The 23,985-nt window shown below is 39.7% G+C and overlaps 3 protein-coding genes across 5 annotated transcripts in view; 1 reads left to right on the forward strand and 2 right to left on the reverse strand.

Annotated features, from left to right (window-relative positions):
* Positions 1-1,247: 1,247 nt before the first annotated feature.
* On the forward strand, positions 1,248-6,292 carry LOC133423331 (somatomedin-B and thrombospondin type-1 domain-containing protein). Of its 2 annotated transcripts, XM_061713518.1 has the most exons (6): positions 1,248-1,308; positions 1,398-1,790; positions 3,290-3,484; positions 3,639-3,717; positions 3,974-4,150; positions 4,775-6,292. In XM_061713518.1, exons 2-6 carry the CDS (start codon positions 1,568-1,570, stop codon positions 4,890-4,892), a joined length of 792 nt encoding a protein of 263 aa, XP_061569502.1. In that variant the 5' UTR covers positions 1,248-1,308; positions 1,398-1,567; the 3' UTR covers positions 4,893-6,292. The 2 variants fall into 2 exon arrangements, with proteins under 2 accessions (XP_061569502.1, XP_061569501.1); XM_061713517.1 differs by having other exon boundaries at positions 1,291-1,790.
* On the reverse strand, positions 5,057-13,215 carry terf1 (telomeric repeat binding factor (NIMA-interacting) 1). The gene is made up of 9 exons (XM_061713516.1): positions 12,984-13,215; positions 9,888-9,983; positions 9,324-9,451; positions 9,014-9,100; positions 8,761-8,910; positions 6,243-6,355; positions 5,858-5,997; positions 5,698-5,768; positions 5,057-5,594 (listed from the first exon to the last, which is right to left on the reverse strand). The coding sequence occupies exons 1-9, from the start codon at positions 13,168-13,170 to the stop codon at positions 5,433-5,435; spliced, it is 1,134 nt and encodes a 377-aa protein (XP_061569500.1). The 5' UTR covers positions 13,171-13,215; the 3' UTR covers positions 5,057-5,432.
* A 2,002-nt stretch (positions 13,216-15,217) lies between these two features.
* Positions 15,218-23,985, reverse strand: part of kcnb2b (potassium voltage-gated channel subfamily B member 2b) — a 111,614-nt gene continuing 102,846 nt past the window's right edge. The window contains exons 3-4 of one of the 2 annotated variants that reach the window (XR_009770812.1): positions 19,746-22,017; positions 15,218-16,348 (exon numbers count right to left, since the gene is read on the reverse strand). Coding sequence is in view for 1 of the 2 variants with exons in the window: in XM_061713438.1 (XP_061569422.1) it covers positions 20,068-22,017 (1,950 nt within the window). In the remaining variant the exon portion in view is untranslated. Of the gene's footprint in view, positions 22,018-23,985 lie in introns of both variants that reach the window. The other variant, XM_061713438.1, reaches the window with a different exon arrangement.

The raw sequence follows: 23,985 nt of genomic DNA on the forward strand, positions 1-23,985 counted from the left end.
AAAAAAATCTCATTACACTTAAAACAAGAGTCATCACCAGAAAAATAACTTGTTATTTCACCATGTTCACCTGTTTCAAGTAAATTTTCACTTGAAATAAGTAGAAAAATCTGCCAGTGGGACAAGATTTATCTTCTCATTACAAGAAAAAAAATCTTGTTCCACTGGCAGATTTGTCCACTTATTTTAAGTAAAAATCTACTTGAAACAGGTGAAAATGGTTGTTTTTGAGTCTTGTCTTAAATGTAATGAGATTTTTTTTGACTAAAAATTTGACATTTTAACTAGAAATAAGACAAATATTCTTGTTAAGATTTTCAGTTTTTTGCAGTGTATAATAACTAGTGAAATTGATCATGTTGTTCTGAGTTGCATTTGTAGTTATTCTATATGTATTAAGTAATAGAATAATCAATACAAATAGACAGAGTAATTCCATAAATGTGTTAAAAAAACAAACGAAGCCAAGGTGTGGCGGCTGCCATACCTTGCCATACCCAATTGACGTCCCTGCTCTAAAGGTGAAAAAAATATCTTTGTTTAATCTGTAATAAAAATTACATTTAAAAGTTACTCACTTTGATATCATCTCCTGGGTGCAGTGATGTTTTACACTATTTGTATATCAATTTACCAGGAAACGGCTGTATTTTTCTTTTTATTGTGTCTTAATGTGTGAGTTATGATATAATAATTCTTAGCTCAGTTTTAGTTACTTTAAACAGAGCCAGATTAGTGGTTTTTCTGTTATAGTGTCTATGCAGACCTAAGCTAACTGAGCACCCTCTCTAATGTTTCCATGTTTTACAAAATGTGCTACATAACTTCAAAATGATCAAAAACACATCAGAGAAAACCTAGAAAAATTAAGACTAGAATATTTCTACGAGGCCAAAGTGAAATTTAATGAAGAATTAGGCAGAAAGGTGATAACTATGTGGTAGCTTTGGCTTAGGCCTCGTCGCACCGTTGACTGGAGACGTGCCAAATGCAGACATTCCTCCCTTTCTTTAGGAACTCGGTTATCCAAGTCGGACGAGAGCAAAGCTGGACGAGGCCGGACTGGAGTCAGGGTCAGATTCATTTTAAAGTGAGCAGATAAGAACAGAACACAAGTAAATAATACTCAGATGGGTGAGAGAGGGGCAAGAGAGAGAGAGAGAGAGGGAGAGAAGAAAAAAAACAAGGAGGGAAAAAAAACTCACCAACTCACTCCTCCCTCATCTCACCTCCTCCTCCCAAGTGAAATGGACCGGAGGGAGGTGCTCGGCTCGTAAGGGGAAGAGAGGCTCTACTTCTGAGGAGAAGGTGAGCACAGACAACACGGCCCGATCAGCGCTGGAAGTTTGAGATGGTCTGAACTGCATTTTATGTATTTATTTTTATTTTTTTTCCAGAGAAAGGGCCCACAAAGGGGCACAGGAGACGCGCGGGGTCATAAGGGCTCCTTGGGTGGAGCTCAGGCTTGGCTGGACTGGCACTCCAACCTCTTGCTCTCAAGATTATGACCATGAGTGGAGGACAGTAGAAACAAACACATTTTCACATCATTCCCTTGCCCTCCCTCATGATGGGCTCTGCTGAGCTCATTTGTTGGGTGCTGGTGGCGTCCACTCTTGGACACAACCACCTGGTGACTGGGGGTTGCTCAGGAAAGTGCTGCCGGAGTAGAGACTTGAGCTGTTCCAGCACCGGCTGGAGGATGGACCGTGTGTACGGGACGTGCTACTGCGACGAGGGCTGTGTCAGGACCAAGGACTGCTGCTTTGACTACTACACCGAGTGTCCAGGTGAGGGATGAATGGTGGATCAATACACACACACACACACACACACCCCTCACAGAGGGGCCACTGTTTTAGACACACCTTAACTTTATTACACTACTTTGAGATAACAGGAGAGGCTGATCAAGATAGATTATCTTGTGCATTTATCTGACAAAAGATGGAAAGAAGGGTTATTATCAGCAACTAGTCATTATCAGGGCTGCTTATCGCACCCTGCACCTTTAACGAGAGAGCTGGCACTTTTACAAATGTGAAACAGCACGTTTATCTTCAGTCCTTTCAGACTCTGTGTGGTGTTTTGTATTATTCACCTTCTTTGTCTTTCTTTCGAGACAGAAAAAATGCAATAATCCACAAACCAAATGACCGAGCCATTTATGTTGCCAGCCCTGTTTCAGTGGACCGACCCGCATGATGGCATTAGTACAAATATTTGAAGAATGCGCTTCTGTCAATCAGTTGTAGCAATTACCGTTCAGGTCAAACAAGCCGGGTGTACTTAATAAGCATCTTAGGTCGGTAGCCACCAAATCTGCACGCTTAACACATCAGAAGTTTTAAATTGAAGCTCAGAGAGCAACTGAGAGGAAAAATCACAGGACCTGCTCTCTCCGATGAGCTGCTCACTGAACACGCTCAGAGCAGGAAACACTAAATCACAAGCCACAATCAATGCTTCGTTGGTTTAAAGTTATTTCCTGGACATGTAGGTTTGTTACACTAGTCCACATTAAAATATACGATAATGCACGATTAAAAAGTCTACCTGTTGTTGGAAACTGTAACCTCTGCAACAAACTTTAACAATTCATTGTTACAGTATTGTAGAAACCTTTTGACCTGGTTCTGTCCAAGTTATGTCTGTACAACCTCACATGAACAATATATGACGTATTATAAAAGAAACTTTTTAAAAGTTTTCTCATCTAAAACATTTAACATAACACCAACTAGTACAAGACATCAGCAGTGATCTTCGACAAGCACTTGTTGCTGTTCATCGCTCTGGGAAGAGTCTATTTTCAAACAGGTTTGAACTCATAATTCGACACTAAGATTTCACAAAAACATGTTAAAAACATTCAACATACCGGTAACTGCCAAACTTCCCAGCAGGAGACATTTCAGCAAGGTAAATATCAGACTCTCTTAGATGTGGATATACATAATAGATGCAGCTGCTTTTGAGGAAACTGCAAATCAACACAAATGCCTCATACCAACTGTCACACACGGTGGTGGAGGGGTGATAATTTGGGTTTGTGAAGAAGCCACAGCATCTATGATGAACCATGAACTCAACATAATAAAAATAAAATGCTGTGGTGGTATCTTGAAGTCTTGCATATGAATGTCAGACATAGCAAAGGCAAGTACTGATACACAAAAGCAAAAAAACTGAAAAAGGTTGCTCTCTCTCTATTTTCTATTAAGTCTTTGCTGCAACAGCTGATATCCTGTAATATTGTTTCATCCATGCTGTGGGCACTAATATCCAGCACAGGACTGCACAGTGAGCGACTGGAGCTTCTGGAGCGGCTGCGCCAAGCCCTGCCAGCCCTCTGTAAGAGTCCGGGTCCGGCACGTAGAGCAGCAGCCCGGCAACAGCGGCAAGGCCTGCCCCAGCCTGGAGGAGAGAGCTGGCTGCAGGGAATACAGAGACCACCAGGGAAGCCACTGCGGACGCAGCTCAGGTATGCAAACACACCAATATTCCCCACTGTTCTTTAATCTGCATCGGATTTTGATTGCAAGTACTTCATTTCCCTGGCTCTTCCTATTTGCAATCTCTTAATGGGCTATTCCTTAATCAGTTGGGAGAAATAGTGAATTGATTTCTCTTGTAAGGACCTGCATTCATCACTAGCATGGAGTTTGGGAAGGGGAGGCCCAAGCATGACAGCTATGGAAACCCCCTGGACCATGGGTAGGTTTCACACCAAGCTTCTTTAAAGCCTCCTAGTTTCAAAATGCACATAACCCCAGGTAACTGAATCTAAGAGATGACAAATTCAACAAGAATGTTGTCAGTGGGTTAATATCATCTTTATAATATGCAGTGTAACCCAAGTACTCAGAGAAGAATCCCCTCCCACTGTGTAATCTTTGTTGCCTTTTGGTCTTCATTCCTAACATGAAAGCGGTTGGCAGGACTTGCATGACTTTGCCCCAACTCCTCCCAGGTTCTGCATGGAATTCAAGCTGGAGTCACGGACACCGCAGTGTTCAGCAGAGAACCGGCCACACACACTGTGGACGCGCTACATAGCAGAGGGCTTTAAAGTGTGTGTGGCGTGTGAACCTCCTTCCTTGCAAAACAGTAGCAGCAGTTGCCAAGGAGACGGACAAGAATCACACAAGTATGAAATTATCAGATCCTTGAATATGTGCATTTTTTTTCATTAAAAAGGGAGATTATATATATATATATATATATATATATATATATATATATATATATATATATATATATATATATATATATATATATATATATATATATATAATACACATAGACATAAATGTATATCTGTATTTGAAAGCATTTATTCTGGGGACTGAATTCACTAGCTGCTACTGTCTGTCTGGGGCTACCGAGGACTGAAAATGTTATTCAGAGCACAATTATCCAGTTTAGTCATCTTTATCTCAGCCCCTTTACACATTTCCCTTTAGTCTCAGACTCATGCGGCCCAAAGCTTTAACACCAGTGTCAAGAGGTCGAAAGCTGAGGGACTCACTCTGTTCCCTAAAACCAGCTGCAACGAACCAACCAGAGGAGGTTGGAGGCTTATAAGAAAAAAAAAAAAAAAGGGGGGTCTAATGTACCTCCTTTCAGATTGAAGATACGCAGGACCTACTGTGTACATATTGATTCTCTTGCCCCAAGCAAGTTAATGTGTCAAAATCCTACACTGCACAGAAATGAAGATGCAAAATAACACATATTGATGTGACATTAATGCAGTGTAACTGTGTTGTAGTGAAGCGGTGCTGCACTGGCAGGCAGTGGGGAACCCTCGGTGCAGCGGCACATGGAAGAAGGTCCAGAAGACGCAGCAGTGCACCTGTCCACCCCAACACAGCTTTGTCTTCATTTGATTCTGAGAAACTTCAATCCACAGGTCACAAAAGTCGTTTTTCTTTCCAAACCGGATGCCACCACAACGCAGGATCTCAAGGATTTCAAACGGCAAACTGATTTAAAAGCATAACTACAAAGTACATTCACATTTCAACTCTTATGCAAGACATCATATTACATATGAAGCACTTATACAGTTGATTTCATGCAATTTTATTGTAGAAACAAAACTACTTAATGAACGCTTAATTTTCCTTGCAAAGGTATTTTTACATCAAATAACATGTATTTATATATACACATTTTAAATATTTCCCATAACAGCCACCTAAATACTGAAATCGTGTGTAGAACACCATCTGGTGGTTAGACCTAATATTTTGTACCAGATGACAAGATTCAGCATTATTTTTAAGGATGGGGCAATAAAAATGAAAGAGGGAAAAATAAAATAAGGAATATCAAGCAGGATGAGAGATCAATAAATAAGTGTGATGCTCTTCACTGGTGAACTGCTACAGCTGAACTGGACGGGGGGGTGAGGCCGCACTCACGCCTCAGCACACTTTATCTGACCTCACTAAAACTCTCCAGCGGTCCTTCAGCATGGTGTTAGTGCGTCCGTCAAAGTCATAATCCAGTAATATTTGCGACCACTTTCCCAGGCCGTGGCGCCTAACACCCTCCTTGAGAAACATGTCATGCTGGTACGTCCATTTCTAAACAACATAAACATAAAGGACATGTCATCGGCAGTTTCAGGAATTACATGTTTTGCTTTTGACGTGACATTATGGCGACACGACGTAGAATTAAACTCACCCTATGTGGTCTTCTTGCGTTTTGTACCTCAGCAGTTTCCAACGGCTTTCTGGAGATCATCTGAGATAACTCTGACGAGGGAGAATTAAATATTTTGAGGTTTTTTTATCATGCTCACAGGTGTGTGCTGGTGACCTTATTACAGGAAGTTAAGACGTACCAGTTTTGGAAAGTCGTCTGAGAGTTACATGAGGTTTGACGGAGGTTACACGGGACTCGTTGGCAGTTACACAGGATTCGTCTGCAGTTTCAGGTTTCCATACATCTGTGATTTTAGTAGATAGTAGCTTCCGTTTTGTTCTGTAAATGTAATTAACAATTTTATCAGTTGTCTAGGTTTGATTAACTTCTGTCTTCACCCAAACAAAACAGCAAAAGCCAAAACACACATTTCTTGTTGAAAAGACATTTCAGCATTCACGATCTCAAAAGTATGGCACTTTTTATTCTGCTGGGAAACAAATACACAGCATATTCACTGATGTGCAGAAATGAACTGTGTAGTTTTCAATAAATAACATGGGAATGAGAAGACTGATTCTTACTTTTTATTCTCCTGTTTTGATTCATTTGGCGTTTCCGAGACCGACGTCGCCACTGACACTGCCTCCTCCGACCCCTCAAAGTTTTTCAATGACTGCACCATCTTTGTAGCTGCCTGATACAGAAATAGATGTAAACACAGTTAGTCAGAAACATTATCAATATATATATAAATAAAAAACAGAGGTTTCAATATATGGAGGACCAAAACTGACATGATTAATTAAATTAAGACTATTGCACAACCGGTGGTGTCCACATCCTTGTCACAAGAGGCTATATCCATTAAACATTATTCAGTCTTCAGTGAGGGCTGACTGTGTAAACAACAAGGCTTGAGAGCAGCATTATACTACACTTCAAGCTATGTGATGGGTATGTATGTTCATCCCAGTGTGTCACTGCCGGTTGTGCAATAGTCTTGCAATTGGCCTGATCCTGCTTCTTCCCGTTTATTGACCAATAGTAGAGGAGCTGGACCAAGCAGGGCAGTCGTCCTCATTTGCATAATGAGGCAGAAATGCATAAGGTCAAGTAAAAAGATGAGATGTAAAACCAAGGAATGCACATATAAGGAAAAGGGGAAAAAATACATATATTTCTGCTTTTATTTTTTATTATGTCAGTTTTGGTCCTCCAGGACAAAAGCAGAATGACAATGTTGAGTTTTTCCCAGATAGAAAGTCGTCAACAAATACATATTATTTCAAGGTAACCCTCTTATTTCATTATTCCATTAACTCCTCCATTTCTACTGGCAGCAACACTGCCCCACTGCATGATACTACCACTCCAATGCTTAACAGAATGCCTCAACTTTGTCTAAACCAGGGGTCACCAACCCTGGTCCTCCAGAGCACATATCCAGCAGGTTTTAGATGTTTTCCTGCATCCCCACACCCTGATACAAATGACCTTGTAATTAACAGAGTTCTGCAAACCTTGATGACAAGCTGATGGGGACAATTAATCAGAATGCGGTGTGTCAAAGCAGAGAAACATCTAAAATATGCTGGATAGGACCAGGGTTGGTGACCCCTGGTCTAAACCGATAAAAATATTTTCTCCAGAGGAAATATTCATTGTTTACATGATCATCATAAACAGAGTTTGTCTCTCAATTACTTGTGCTATTGTAAGATGTCTAACCCTGGATGTTCCTCTGATGCGTTTATTCTTAATCCTATACACTCTATAGAAAATCCGTATCATTTTCCTTTAGGGAATCGTAACAATTAAATCCATGCAGCCTCAAAAGACAGTCTGGAATTTTTTTTACCACCGCTCAATTAAAAATCTAATTAGGCTTATTTGTCTTTACAAGTTTGACCCTGCATTCCTTATAATTATACATTGGATTCCTGTGTTTTTAAGCTATTTTAGATCTTTGGTGCACAAAAAGTATATACAAATAATTCAGTTTAATAAATCACCAAAACCTTTGTGTCCATTGGTGTACTTTACTCTGTACAGAACATCTACCTGTAAACATCACCATTTCATAACTTTGTTAATTTAAAGGGGACCTATTATGAAAAACACGTTTTCTCTTGCTTTAACATATATAAAGTGGTCTCCCCTCAGCCTGCCAACTCAGAGAAGGAGGAAAGCAACAAAATTCTGCAGTGTCTGTACAGCCAAATTGTGAGCCATCCAGTCTGATGTGGCCGTTCAGATTCTGCTCCCGTCGTTAACGACGGGAGTGATTTGCATCGGTGGCCTCCGTGTGAAACCATGCCCACAACCAACTCCGCCGGCCAGAGCTTCCACCATTTTTTCGTAGCGGTGTATCGCGTCATTCAGGCAGCCAATCAGCACAGTGCCTCATTATCATAGCCCCGCCCACTCAGAATCCCTCATAGATAATGAGGTTAGAGAATGGGATGATAAAGAATTTAATTTCTAATTTATTTAGCAAAAAAAATCAAAAGCTTGTTTTTAAGACATTCAAGGCCTGTTTAAAATAGGTATTGGATTCCATAATAGGTCCCATTTAACTTTGTGTGCAGTGTTGTGAGCAAAACTAAAGAATCTTGTCTTTAAAATTACTCTTCCAAGTCTAAACTTCCTGAGGTGATTGAATTTTGAGCAAAAATGTCATGAATGTTTTCTGAACAAGTGAAACACTGCTAAATGAAGCACTTTGTCCTTCCAGGTAACTCGATGACAAAGTCACATCAGCACCTCTGTGTGGAAGAACAGCTAAAAATGCTTTTCATGCCACGTTGGACCAAACCATGCACATAAAATACTTTCAACCATAACATATAGGAAAATATTGTCAAATTTAAATAAATAAATAAATAGGTCTGCTCCTCTTCTCTTAGACCAACTAACCTTATGTCCTCTTTCACGTTACTTAGCCATGATCACATCTGTCAACACGTGATTAGAAGTCTACAGATGTACCACTGGCAGAACATTCAGTGGTGGCCTTAAATCCGTGTGCCTGTGTGCCTGGCGTGGTGTCATTTTTGACACGGACTGACATGTAACGTAATCAGACACCACAAGTCTCACCTTCAAAAGGTAATCAGATGGATTCTTCTCCAAGTAGGCATCCAGGAAGGATTGGATCGTCTCCAGCAGGCGGTTGAAGCTGAAGCTCATGAGTAAGGGGTGATAGGTTTCCCTCTGTGTCACTATAGTTGACAGCTTGACTCTCACGTTCTAGTCAAGAAAATTAAAAACAATCAATCACAATCAGTCAAGTGCCCAAGATCCCACATGATTTGCCTTAAAAAGAAACAGAAACAAAAGTTTATGTACAGACCCTTGGGAATTCAGGTTGTTTCTCAAGCCACTTGAGGGCAGAGGAGGCAGAAGACCTTTGGCCTTTTTCCAAACAGACAGCGACAGACTAAAGACAGGGTGAATGTTTATGGTTAACACGCAAAATGAGAACAATCTCCAACATCAGGAGTCAAACAAACACTAAGTTAGCATCAGTCTTTTATGGCAGGCACAGCATGACATTTAAATCAGGAAATGACACACATCTAGTCTATATGTTATCAGAACAAAGTATTTCAATAAAGAAAAAAACAAATATAACAATGGTGCAAAGAAATGTGTAGCATTACCTGGACAGACAAAAGAACAATGATGTTTTTGAATAAACTTTCATCCGTCACAATGTGCTCCAGGTCTGACCAGATTTTGAGAGCAGACATCAGCGGCATCACACTATCGTCTTCTTCAAACAGGACATCTAAACATAGACAGCTGGTTAGCGGTTTTTTGTTAGGCTGCAGATATGCAAATAAAGAAATAAGAATCTGCAGTCAGAATAATAAAGATTAGTTTCCGACTACCAAAACTCAAGAAATCACATTTTAAATATGCTCCAATTGAAACTAGGGTCAGCATAATCTGGCAAACGTCCTAAAAATAAATGACACTGGAATCGCAACTCTAGTCAATATTTTTCTGGGGAAAAACTATTATTAGAATGAAACATTAACAGAGTGGCTTAGGACATACATGTATTTGTGTAAAGGTCTGAATAAGAACTGTTGGCTGATTCTTCCAGTTTTATTGATGTATGCTGCAAGTGACAACCCACCTTCCTCCTTTGAAAAGGCAGATAAATGTTAACACTGCACAGGTATACAACCCATACAAACATGCTGTCTGCAGCAACTCACCCAACTCCTTTCCATGCATGACTCTTGCCAGCAGAGCACATATCAACATTTTGTCATTATGGACGTTTCCTTTAAGAGATGAAGTTTGAGAAATGGCTGTAAAAAAGCAAAAATAATAAAGTTCAGACAATAGTAGCCACGCAGATTTTCACTTGATGAAGTTATCATCAGCAGATACAGAGACCTGTAGAAAAATAAATGTTTTTGTAAATCTGCTGGCCTGGGGCATTCAGGTGTGGGTTAATGTAATGGGATGAGAAAAAGAGACAAAATTAATGGCTTTAGAGAAACAATTGTTCCTGCACATCATTCTGTAAAAGGTTACAAAACTAAAACTGTTTCCAAACAATTTGGAGTTCAACGTTCTACAGCTAGTAACATTATTTACAGGTTGAAAGCATTCAAGAGAGACATCAAAACTGTCATTAGTAGACATTTCAGTGAATTTACCCCAAAATCCAAAAAGAAAACACAAGCATAAACGCCTCATTAAGATTGTTAAAGCCTATAACGGCACAATTAGATCTTAATTCTATTGAAAATATATTCAAAAAAGTGGGAGTCTGCCAAGTCAAGCACAGCTGAGGAGGGGTCATGATTTGGGGTCACCTTGCAGCTGCTTAACCTGAACACATTGGGTAGACCATGAACTTCTCTGTATACCAGAATATAAATATAATAAAAAATGTGAAGACCAGTGTCCTACTACAGGCTCCAAAGCACACCAACATATCCACACCTGGATCTATGTTTTGGAATGACCTAGTCACCCTCATTGAAATGGTGTGCCAAGAACCTAAGAGAGCTGTGCATAAATGAATGCCTAAAAACCAGAAGAATTGTCCATGATTTTACCATAACAGTATGAGAGAATGATACTTCAAGTTAGTGCTACTGAAGGGGGAACTACCATCTATATAGACTTGGGAGTACTTAGTTTCATCCACATGTTTTTTTCTTTTGACTTAATTGTTGAATAAAAACAGTTACCGTCTTATAAAAAGACAAAAATATTATTTGTCTATGCATTGGCTTAAAAACTAAACACAGAAAAATGACTTAAAAAAGGAGAGAGTCTAGTTTTATCATATCACGATTGCCAAACTGGCTTTTATTCAAATAAACTGTATTGTTACTGTTTGGAGTACTGCAACTAATTAAAATACCAGCAATACGATATTGTTGTTTCTGTAGATGTATTTTCTGTCACTTAATATTATTTTTACAGTTATAAGAGTGTATTTACAGGTATGAGTATTTCTCCCTCTCAGTGTATACACCCATCTGTACAAGTGTACATACAGTGGTGTATTAAGTAATTATTGCACACTTTCTGTAAATCCTATGAACCTCATTTCACTTCTCAAATATCACTGTGTTTGTCTGCTATATGATATATCAAACTGAAATTGCTGATCTGAACAACCAACGATTTATAAAGGAAAACGTTGAAATTGATCAGGGGTGCCCAAACCTTTTCATACCACTGTGTGTGTGTGTGTGTGTGTGTGTGTGTGTGTGTGTGTGTGTGTGTGTGTGTGTGTGTGTGTGTGTGTGTAGATGTACGAGTGCATGCTTGCATGTTTGTATGCATGTAACAGAGATTCAAAAATACTAACGGGCCTGCATGCTCTCTCCCTCACACATACATACACTCTTCTATTCGTCCTTTTCTTTTTATGTCTGTCTTTTTTACAGCAACACATTTCACCACCACGACACCTCACACAGATACTACAGCACACTACCCCCCACAAAAATAAATAAAAACAACAAAAGAAACAAACAAAAACAAACTGCCATGAAATCATCTGTTACGTATTTACATCTGCATAACAGGAAATGTGTACGTTGTATGAATGAATGGTCTTTATTTCGGTCTTGTACAAGTTATTTTACAAAACACAATGAAAAAAGTAAAATAAACATTACTTTTGCCGAAAAGGTGTAGGCTGAAGCCGTAGCTTATAGTGCCTACCCTTTTTATCTTATGATCAGCTTAAATCTGAAACATTAGCATTAATCTGTGGAAACAATGCATAAAAAAGACAAAAAATAAAAAAGACAAAATATAAAATTGACGTTTCAAATTCTAGAATGTTTTTGATAATATACTTTATAGTTATAGTGTTTTATATTTATTAACTATATTTTCTTTAAACATTTTCTTAAACTTGTAGATAGAACTGCAGACTTTTAGGTCGTTGTCACAACTATTCCATATTTCTCTTGGCTTAACTGATGTACATCTCTTTTTAATATTAGTTCTTGCTGTCGTCATCTCAAACATGAGTTTCCCCCTCAGGTCATAGCGGGTTTATTTTATCTGGAACAAATCCTGAATGCAGTTTGGAAGCAGTTTCTGCTGGGCTTTAAAGGCAAATAAAACAGTTTTCTGCTCTACTATATCATGGAATTTTAGAGTATTATATTTAATAAAGAGCTTATTTGTTGGTTCACAATAGTCAGATCTATTAATTATCCTTAAAGCTCTTTTCTGTAATAAGAAAATAGGGTTTGTATTTGTTTTATAGGTGTTACCCCATACCTCCACACAATAAGTCATGTATGGAACTATGAGTGAGTTATACATCAAAAACTGTGCTCTTTGACAGAAGATATAATTTGTTTTAATATTTAATGTTTAATATTGCTAGGGTTTTAGACATTTTTGATTTTACACTATTTATATGTGATTTCCAGCAAAGTTTATCATCAATTATTACCCCCATGTATATTACAATTACGAAAATACAAATATTATGAGTTTTGTAATTATTTTGGGAATATTTAAATGTATGTCTCCTCGGTAATTACGTCTAAACATTATCCTTATCATTATTATGGTGTTGTGCAAAAAAGGCGCGGGCACAGCCACAGCCTGTGCGCGTTCACGTGGAGTAACAATAACTTACTGACCAAAAGCTGCGCAACACCTACGGCTTCAGGGAAGATGTTACTCAAGTTTTGTGGATTTAAGGCGCCACAGACCGCTTTAAATACTTTTTCACATACAAACCATAGTCTTTATTCATTTCTCTAAAATGTAACGTTTAGAAAGTTACCAAACAGACATGGAAAAGAGCGCGGACTCACCCTGAAACGCCGATAACGTCTCATTGAACTCTTCAAGTTTGCCTTCTTGGAAACTCCGACACAAACTCACAAACATAAAGTCCATCATCCATCCTGTTGCAACGGCCGTGACATGACAGAAACTGGCCGTTTCAAGAAGAGTATCATTATCAGAAGAAGTTGGCTCTTCGCTACTTTCACAATCCATGTTTGTTGCATGGATCTATTAGGTTTGTTGTTGTCTTCGAGTTGTCTTCCTCTTCCCGGGGTCGGATTTCCGCGCCCTTTTGCTTTTCCGTTGGGTTTCGACTCAAAGACTGTAGCGCCCCCTGGCGGTTCGGAGAGGTACAAACCTGCCAACTGCAAAATGATTGACGAATACGTACTACTTGTACTGTCATTTAGCAGACGCTTTTATCCAAAGCCACTTACATCTGAAAGAACACAAGCAAGAAACTTCAATAATAATAATAATAATAATAATAATAATAATAATAATAATACAATAATAACAATAACTGTAGTAAAGATGACTATTTCCTTTATTTTGACACTTCTGTTCTTCACCTTCATCACTTACCTCACTTATTTTCCGCTCCTTTCCTCAGCACCGATTGGTTCTTTCCATCTTTGTTCACTCCTCATTTACCTGATTGAGTTCACCTGTTCACCCGTTAAAGCCTGCTCATTCTTTCACTCACTCTTTTCCTGATCACCACATTGGGCCACCATGCATTGTAGTGAAATGAAGCCATAATATAAAAAAAGACACCTGCTTTCAATTCTAACTTTTTATATCTGTACAATAAGAAAAGAAAAGAAAAACAGGCACTTTATCTAATTCTCTATAGGCCTTAAACTGGCATAGTAAATGCTAAAATGCATCAGTACAAAAAGAACAAGGCTGAATAAGAATAGCTGGTTTGAAAAGGTTGGCAGATGAAGAGTGCTGATTCACAGCCCATGTGTGTTTGCCCCCCCCCCCCTTTTTGTTTGTTGTGCTAATTATTGCATCTGGAGAAATAAACTCTTGTTGAAAACTAAAGTTCCATGGCCAATGCTTTCTGACCGATGGAAATGACGATAGTAAATGTTCATTCTGAACCTCTTCCTTCTTAACAATAACAATAATAGTAATAATGTAAATTTTCTTACCGAAAACTGATTAATTAAAAGAGATGTTTGATAAATAGGTCAGCTAAAGATGAGTTGTTGGAGGACTGTTGGCACTGTATCAGCAAAAAGGCATGGAAAAAACAGTTAAATGATTATATCAAAGTACTAACTGTTGTAAATTGTTAGCTGTGATAAATTGCTGGATTTCATCATAGGATGATTGGAAATTCAACTGGAATGACCAGATTTATTTTTTATTTTCGATAAATATATTTTATTTTTTTTTCCAAAAATGATGTAATTTTTCACCCATGTGCTATCAGTTATCCGGGATAAAAACCTTTTAGCCAAATTACAATGGAAAGAAAAAAAAAAGCTCTACAAATTATAATGCATTGTATTGAAATAAAGCCATAATATAAAAAAGACACCTGCTTTCAATTCTAACTTTTTATATCTGTACATTAAAAAAAGAAAGGAAAAGAAAAACAGGCACTTTATCTAATTCTCTATAGGCCGGTTACATTTATTTACTTTTTAGGCTGATTTGAAAAGGTTGGCAGATGAAAAGCGTCTTCTGCCTGGAAAGATCAGCCGGTTTTAAAGTTGCATCTGAAGAGTTCTGGATCAAGGGCCTTTGGACAGAGCAGACTGAAGTTAGTCTAGAAATCTAGACATACTGCTGACAAAGTTAAAGATACTTTGCAGGTACATCCTACGTCTTTTTAGAGGTTTGTCAGATCTTTATTATAAATTAATTTATTAAAAAAATTATTAAAAATATAATTTATGACAGGGTGCAGAATATTTCGGTCTTCCTCGCATATTTAAGACGCTTAAGCTTTTCTTTTATGTGCTTGTTCTGTATCAAAGTTTCATATATGAAATAGATGTGAATATCACTAAATCCATCCAATGGAAAGCTCCAAATTTCCCTCCAGTGATAAATCATTTATTAACTTTTAACTTGAGATTACTGGGTCTGCAATGAGTTTTTAACTGGTGCAAGTAGAAATGATTTACAAATTCATATCTATGTGACTCAGTATAATGATGTGGGAAAAGAAAAACGCAGATATGGCCGACAAACATGGGCCTGTATGCAGAGTCGAGAACACCAGACACCAGCACACAACTTATTTACACATTTATTTGTTATTCTGCATAATGCTAATAGATGTAATGGGGAACAATGCGCTACAGAAATGTTGACATACGTGTACCATAGTGTTCTGTGGTCACATAATTGCTCAGACTACTACATGCATACAAAGATGTTGCTTTGTACAGAAACAGTCTGTAGCTCAGAATGTGTCTAACGATAATGTCTCATAGCCAAACAGAGAAAACAAAGAAATCAAAATACAGGTTTAAGAGGCAGAATATACAGAGACATAGGAACAAACGATGCTGCTTTATCAAGGAGAGGGTGTTGGGAAGCACGAATGAGCAACACAGACAATATACATTCTCTCATAGAAAATAAAGACACAACAGTTCCACTCTGTACAGTATCACAGATGAATATGCCACCGTGAGACAGTAAGACACCGCGGTCCTTTTGCTTTCAGCTCACAGAATTCATTTCCACACAAACTTCATCCCAAAGGGATATAGCTGACCAATCCGAACTCCCTTGTTTCTCTACCGTATCTGTCAAAATGAAGGATTACTGAAGGCTAACATGGAAACATGATTACTACAAACGAGGGATGAAAAACTGAATGTACAGGTAGAGAAAATCATCTAAACTCCCTTCATTTTTTTTCTGATAAAAAAAACAAAAAAAACATGAAAATCTAAACAACAAACCATCACTGATCCCCCATGTACTGTAATGTCGGAGAGTACCCAAGAATACGGGTTTTCGGTAAGGGATCGGCCACTTCACAAAGATGACTTCATGGGGCCTAATGTGAATGTCTGATTACTGAGGAACATTATGCTACTTCAGGCATACAGTATGTACCATAGACTGTATGTACACAGGAAGAAAAAATAAAGTATGGACCACAAATGATCACGGATGAAATGTAACCGTTTGGGAGGACAGTGCTTCTTTTCTCATCCATCTTTCCTTTTTACCCACTGATCAACGGTTTGAGTCTCTGAAGTTGCAGGGAATGGCGGTCTTGGTGGTCTTGGTGGTGTTGGTGGTCTTGGTGGTGTGATCCAGACGGTCCGCGCCGGGACAGCAGAGTCCTCTTCCTCACTGTGATCCGGCTCACTGCTTTAATGCCTCCTTTCCACTTGCCCTTTTCGTAACATGTCTGTTGGTGTTCAACACAAGAGAGCGCAGTTCTTTACACCTTGATTTAATTTACTTTTTTACACTCGTGTGATAGGTGTCAGTCCACTAATTCCTATGAGAACCTGTACATTTCTCACCTAGCTGCTTTTCAATGATTAAAAAAAAACATTTTATTTGCATTACGTGTTTTGAAAACAAAAAATGAATACTTCAAGTTGTTTGACGATGTAGTGAAACTGTGAAGTGGAGGGTGTTAGAAACTAAAGAATATGTTTCTCAGCCATGGCAGCAATGAGGTGGCATTAACAATGTGGTGATTGGGCCGGAGCTTCGGGAGCTGCGTGCTGGCCTGCGGTCCCCACCCCTGGTCATCCCGTTGCTGCTTCCACCTGCCTGCTGTGCTGTTGCTGTCCCTGACCCACCAGTCTGGCCCTCGGCAGGAGGGTCCCCCCTTATGAGCCTGGTCCTGCTCAAGGTTTCTTCCCTCCTAAAGGGGAGTTTTTCCTTGCCACTGTTTGGCTTAAGGCTTTTCTCCCACTATGGGAGTTTTTACCTGCCATTGTTTATGTAATAACTGCTCGGGGGTCATGTTCTGGGTATGGGTCTCTGGAAAGCGCCTAGAGACAACTTTTATTGTATTAGACGCTATATAAATAAAATTGAATTGAATTGAATGTTATTGTTGTTAGCTTTAGCACTGAGTTGAAATCCATAACATGCTCCCCATCAGTCCCAGTCCAACATGGTCTCTGATGAACTCTGATACCATTTTATTGGCATGGTTTGATGCTAAGGCTAATGATGCTCACACCGATTACACCAACTTGTTGCTGCCATTGAAGATAAGCTATTCTCATAACAGCATAAACTTGTAGCCAGAAAAGAAGCACAGTAACTTATTCGCTATTTTCCAACAGCCTTCATTTGTAGCTTATTCAATTTCGAAGTCGCTAGTTGTTGGTAACAATCCAGTGGTGGCACATTCTCTCCAAGATGAACCTAAAGAGTAACATTTTTCAATAGGTGAGGCAAATGTTTGGAAAAACACAGGAAGGAAGGGAATTTGCTACTACTTCAGCGATTAAAGAGGTTCCCATAGGAATGAATGGTCTAATGAACGAATCACATGTCAGTGGGTGAGCCTGGTGTGGGTGAATCCTGAATGTTGTACACTGATTTACCCATAAGGAGGGACATATACTGTGGGTCCTTACTCCAAGAAGCAAGACATCAATGTGGATTTAACAACGTCTTTCAACACAGAAATAGCTTGTTGATGTAAGCTGTTAAAGAAAAAACAGATAATCTATCCAATGAAAGCGTCAGAGAGTTATAGAAAACCTGAGAACTCAATAACATTACTTGTATCTATTACATAAAGACCTGATTTCTCCTATAAAATTAGAATTTTCTGTACAGTGCTATATGAACAAAGCAAAATGACTTGCTACCTTCTCATAAACAGCAGTTTTATGAAAAGGCACGCATGATTTCAACCACCGTATGGCAGGAAATTGTGGTCGTGCTCCATTTTGGTTTAGAAAATATAGAATCACTCTCAGCATCACTTCACAAAAAACACAAAACCCTTTGCTTGCGGCCAATGAAGTTAGATCATGTTATCTTCCACAGACATTTTTTAGATATTTATGCAAATCTAACAACAATATAAAAGTCCTGGTGGTCAATTTGGTTTCCTATTTCCGCAGGTAATTAAATCTGAAGTCCATCCATACCTGGCATGATGGAGCTTAGCAGCATTTTTGCCAGCCTTGTTATACGAAAAAGTAAAAGTCAAATTCTTATTTGCATTGTTTGTGAGATTCTGGTAGCTGTAACACTGTTTAACCTCATATTAAAGATATAAGATTTGAAAAATACAAGTAATTTCTGCCTGTACAAATTCCCATAGACATAAAATAAAGTGCCACAATTCTTGGCCTGCATAGATTGCAGTATGCTGTATTGCACATTCCACATCTCTCAGTGAAAAAAAAAGACATGATAATAATAACAAAAACAATAAAACAAACAACTAACTCAGCCATGTTCTTTCTATAATTACCATTCTGGTTTGTGCGGCTTTCACAAACACCCTCTGAGCATGCTCAGATAAGAGTCACGCCGAGACAGTGAACAAATATTCCAGCGATAAATTGGAATCAAAGGCAACATACAACAGATATTTTCAGTCAGTATTGATACAGAGAAAATAATAGAGAAGACAATAAATAATTACTCCTTTGGGTTAAAGTTTGACTGAAAATAGTTTTGCTTCACAAAAAAAAAAAAAAAAAAAAAAAGAAACCCAATAAATTACAGTCCAGGACACCACAGTTATATGATGGAAAAAATAAAATAAAATAAAAGAAAGCCATATAATCAGCAGGATTGGGTAAAGTTGCAGTAGTATGGGAAAAATGACATCGGGACACAAGAGTACAGCACACAATTTAACACGATGCAGGTAAACAAACCGTAAGGAACAAACATAACTACTGTCATGATACATGTTGTTACCATATATGTTATGATGCAGCTGAGACTGATGGAAGCTTGTAAGTGTGCTTCGTTTGGTCCACTGATATCGGGAGGAATATTGTCATTTATGTGATAGTCTATCCCATCTCATTTGCCAGAGTAGATACTAACAATAAAGCAGGTATCTGTATTACTGAACAGATGCACTGTGCTGAATTTCAAAGGATCTCACTTAGCTACTTTAAACATTTTCTACTGCCAATAGAAGCCTACATATCCGTTATTCATTCTTAAAAGTACTAATGTATATATATATATATAAATATATATATATATATTTTATTGATATTTCTAATAAATAAGATAATTTCCCGTGATTTGGATGAAATCAAATGGATTTTAAACCTTGTCCTAAATTCTGAGACTGCATGATGAATATTTACCAATAACTCTTATCTCGTTAAATACATGTTTGGCAACTGCAGTCCAGGTGTATTCCCTTCAGAGGAATAGAGGTGTTTTTAATGCAGAGACTGACTACCGGATGCTCCAACTGAAAGTTCAACAGCTGCTATGAAAACCCAAAGCAACGACATCAAGGTTACAGATTCATACACCATTTTACGTAAGAAAAACAGAAAAACATTACAGGTTCATAATGGGAACACTTTGCATTTCTAATGATATGTTTTGTTTTTTTAATAAGTCGCTACGATGCAACACCCAGTTTGATGGCTGTTGATTCAAACCCCCACCCCTACTTTTCACATTACAAATATTTGTACCTTCACTTTTCCTTTTCAATCCTGTGCATTGTCATTGCCTGACATGTCCGAGTATATACAGTGGAGCGCTTTCAGCAGACTAAGCACCGTTAAATATCAGTCTGTTTTGAATGCATGCTTTTTTACAGATGAGTCCCTCTGTGCATTTACCTCTCTTGCTAGAAAAGGAGACAGTCATTATGTACACTGAGAGAACCTGTGTCTACATTAGTTGATGAATTTGTTGTATTTTCAGAGCCTCCTCTTCCTCTTTGAGATCGTGCTTTCCTCCAAAGTCATTCATAAATCTGCACAAAGCACTGCAGTTTCTTTTTCAGCAATACACAACAACACAAGTAAAAGAGACTTGTCATGCCATGCAAGGATATCTTTCACAGCAACTGCACCCGTGACCCTTTTTTTTTGTCCTGATCTCCGACACACCAGGCTGATGTTGTAGAAGGTCTGTTGTCACTCCGTACTTCCCTTACATTCACATACTGGTTTCACAGGTTGGGGACAGGTTGCCTTCTCCAGGTATCAGGTGGATATCAGTTGTAAACATGTGGTTCTCTACTTTGTGTCCACTTTGGTTGCTGTCAGCCTTCAGCTCCTCACCTGCCCCAACCAAACCTTGGGTGCAATTTTGTGCTGTTGTCTTAGGTGACAAGGGTGCAACTGCGGCACCGGCCTCCTCCATCAGATGTTTCTCCTCATGGTTATCTGTGGATTGATCCTCGTCACCAGGCGGGGTGTCTACCACCAGTCTCTTAGGGGAGAGGTTGCAGGTGTCGTCCGCTGAACCGGGAATGAGCGGCGACAGCTCTCCCGCCGGGGACTCGTCCTCCAGGATGCTGGAGCTGATGTCACCAGGAGAGGTAGTGCTAGGTGGCGTTAGAGGACCTTCAGTGGAGGTTTCAGTGAAGTTGACCTTTAACCCTTTCACTTTTAGAGGGTTATTTCCTGTTAGAGAGCTCCGGATATTCTCCACAGCACTGTTATGTAACTCTGATGCTTCACGCGGGTTAACAGATTCATAGAAGTCCTCTTTTAATACGTCACCAGGAGAGCTCTGGCCATCGCTGCTCCTCAGCTGGCTCAGATCTAGAAAAGGTGGGGCTTTGGGGTGTCTGATCTGACACGGCCCGGCGTACTTCTCCCCCGAGTTGGAACCCTGCTTTGGGAAATCTGCTGAACAGCTGGCAACCGTATCTCCTGAAGAGGGCTGGACTTCCTTCATCTCCAGCTGCACGCCTTCCTTCAGCGTGGATTCAGTGCTGACGGATTTCTTCGGTGAGCCGGGGGCCGTCATAGTTGTGCTCAGAGTGCTCATGGAGCTCATGGTGTTGAGATTGGTGAAGGACTGCGACCTGGTCATTTGGTTGTACATCTCCTCCAGTTTCTGGACACTGAGGTGCTGCGGGGTCCTGCTTATCTGCCGTGGACTTCCAGTGGTGTTGATGGTTATACGATGGGGGGAGCATTGCGATAGGAACTCTGGGTTTCTTTTATCCGGTGATCGCAGATTGCTTTCTGAGGACGCGTGCCCGGTTGAGCCGCCCCAACGACTCGGGGTCAGGTGGTTGTCAAGGGACGGCTTATCCTCTCCCTTCTCTACTACCACATCCATGAGTTCCATACTTCGAGCAAACGCATCTTTTAGGTTCATTGACACGATGCTGCCATTCCTCTTGGCTCTCTCCAGTGCCTCCCTCCTCTTGATGGCCTTCTCCTGTCTCTTCTGCTCTTTATAGAACTCGGAGAAGTTGTTGACGATGATGGGGATGGGTAGGGCTATGACCAGCACTCCTGCAATGCAGCATAGTCCTCCCACAATCTTTCCAAGCAAGGTTTGTGGGTAAATATCACCATAGCCTACTGTAGTCATGGTAATGGTGGCCCACCAGAATGAGGCAGGAATACTGGTGAATTTGGTGGCGTCCTCATCTTTTTCAGCAAAGAAGACCAAGCTGGAAAATATCATGATGCCCATGGCCAGAAATAATATAAGCAGACCGAGTTCGTTGTAGCTCCTTCTCAAAGTGAACCCTAGAGACTGCAGCCCCGTGGAGTGCCTGGCGAGCTTCAGGATCCTCAATATTCTCATGATCCTGAATATCTGCACCACGCGACGCACGTTTTGGAACTGCAGCACACTCTTGTTGGACTCTGTGAGGAATATGGTGACGTAGTACGGCAGAATGGCCAGTAAGTCAATAACATTCAGCGGGCCTTTGAAGAACTTCCACTTGTTCGGAGAGGACAGGAAGCGAAGGAGATACTCCATGGTGAACCATGCGATGCACACGGCCTCCACGTGGGCCAGCTGGGGGTTGTCATTGGCCTGGCCAAACTCGTCCATGACCTGGAGCTCGGGTAACGTGTTCAGCGACAGGGCGATGGTGGAGAGGACGATAAACAGAATTGATATGATGGCTAGAATCTGAAAAAAAAGCACAGAAAAGAAACAGATGTTAGTTCAACACTAATTACAGATGTTCATGTTAAAGAAGTACAACTGCTGTCTTTACTTTCAACATTTTGTAGCTTAGTTACTTGTGGTAGATCCTCGTAATTAGAGGACTTTAATGTGCATTAAGAAGAGAAAAAGATGCATAAATAAAGGAGGAACTGTATCAAGTGTGAAATGAATAATATACATCTCAAGAGTGTGTATTTTTACTTGAAAGATACTGTGGGCGTTTTATTGAATATAGATGAGCAGTCCACTCTGCATATTAATGTTGCTGCTAGAGTAATTTACATATGTAGGTCTACAGAAGGACACGGTGGTGGCAGGATTTAATAAAATTATGTAATTTCCCAAAGAATCATACATTTGTATGAAAGCTGAGGGAAAACCTAAGAGAGACTTCTGTTTTGAAAATAACTGTGGTGTTTATGGACAGATAACATTCACACACACACACCCCCGCACGCACGCACGCACGCACGCACGCACGCACGCACGCACGCACGCACGCACGCACGCACGCACGCACGCACGCACGCACGCACGCACACACACAGCTGACATAAATGGTGCAATAAAGTGGATTGGAATAAAAACGCTGATGGCCTGTGCAGGAAAGGGCAGAGCTGCTTATACTCTCTCAGGAGACTCAGAGGAGAATCTCTCTGCAGATGTTTTATCACTCCGTGGGAGCCGGTCTGGTCTTTTGCGCTATAGAGTGTGCTGGGATAGCTCGGCGGAGACAGTCGATACCAGCAGACTCAACAAACTCATCAGAAAGGTTCAGACAGTTGAGCTGGAGACTTTAGTAGAGGTGTTGTAAAGGAAGATGCACAGAAAGCTTCTCACTATTATGTATAATGCATGTCATACCCTCCATGCAATATCAGAGTACATTCAACTGCAGACTGAGACCGCCAGCAAGCGCCACAGGAGGTCTTTCCAACCAGCAGCTATCCCACTCTACAACCCCTACCTGTTCAGTGGGGAGCAGAACCAAAACACTGAATAAGGATATAGATATTTTGTTTAATATCGAGTGCAATACTACCTCTCAGTAGGTATTTTTCCATTACTGTGGTAATAAAAACTCATACATTGCAAAACACAACCTTCATGCTGGCATGAGGTGGCTCTTCTGACAATTCAAAAAGGGAGTTTCCTTCTCAAAACTTCTTCATCTTTGGGTCACATTGTGTAACAGAGGAGTTACATTCAGGTTTCTATGGGAACTGACTCCTTCCATAATGATGTAGTGAATCAACAAGACGATGCATGATTCATCAAAAATTGCTTGAGCCGTCTTAGTTTTGAATGCACTGCTTCTCCATGAAATTGTTGTCAACGATCTCCAAAAAATCCCTCAGAAGTAGTGTACTGAAAAGCATCTCCACTGAAAAAACAGTACCCGGGGACACAGGAATGAGCCTTTATGCCCAGTAAGGGTTTTTAAGAGGACTGATACATCCACGTCCAACAGTGTCTCTCTTGAGATAGTAATTACATGATGGTGCAATATACTTATTTGTACATTTATGTGGCGTTTACAGGTCACTGCTCTTAAATTTAGGCCACCAGGTGGGGGTTCATTACATGACAGGAGTGCTCTAGCTTCAAGTTTAAGGTTCTGGCTTTGGGTCAATTTGTGCAGAAATTTTTTTTAGAGACTTAGGTAGTGTGGTTGAAGATTTAAATGTAAGGACTTACTGTGAGAGGACAAAACGGGACTTTGTTGAGGAACAACTTAAAGCAAATGCGGTTGTTTTGTGACAAAAGTGTCATGAAACACTTTGTTATTACTCATTGTTTGGATATTTTCTTTGGTACTGATTTTGCATCTTGCTAATTCAACACTGTTAAACTGTAAATTAGTACATTTGAACCTTTGATATCAAATTGCAAAGTTGTAATTTTTGCTTTTATTCTTCAGTTTTTGCT

Source organism: Cololabis saira, chromosome 22 (assembly GCF_033807715.1).
Source record: "Cololabis saira isolate AMF1-May2022 chromosome 22, fColSai1.1, whole genome shotgun sequence".
In the NCBI taxonomy this organism is placed as follows: domain Eukaryota; kingdom Metazoa; phylum Chordata; class Actinopteri; order Beloniformes; family Belonidae; genus Cololabis; species Cololabis saira.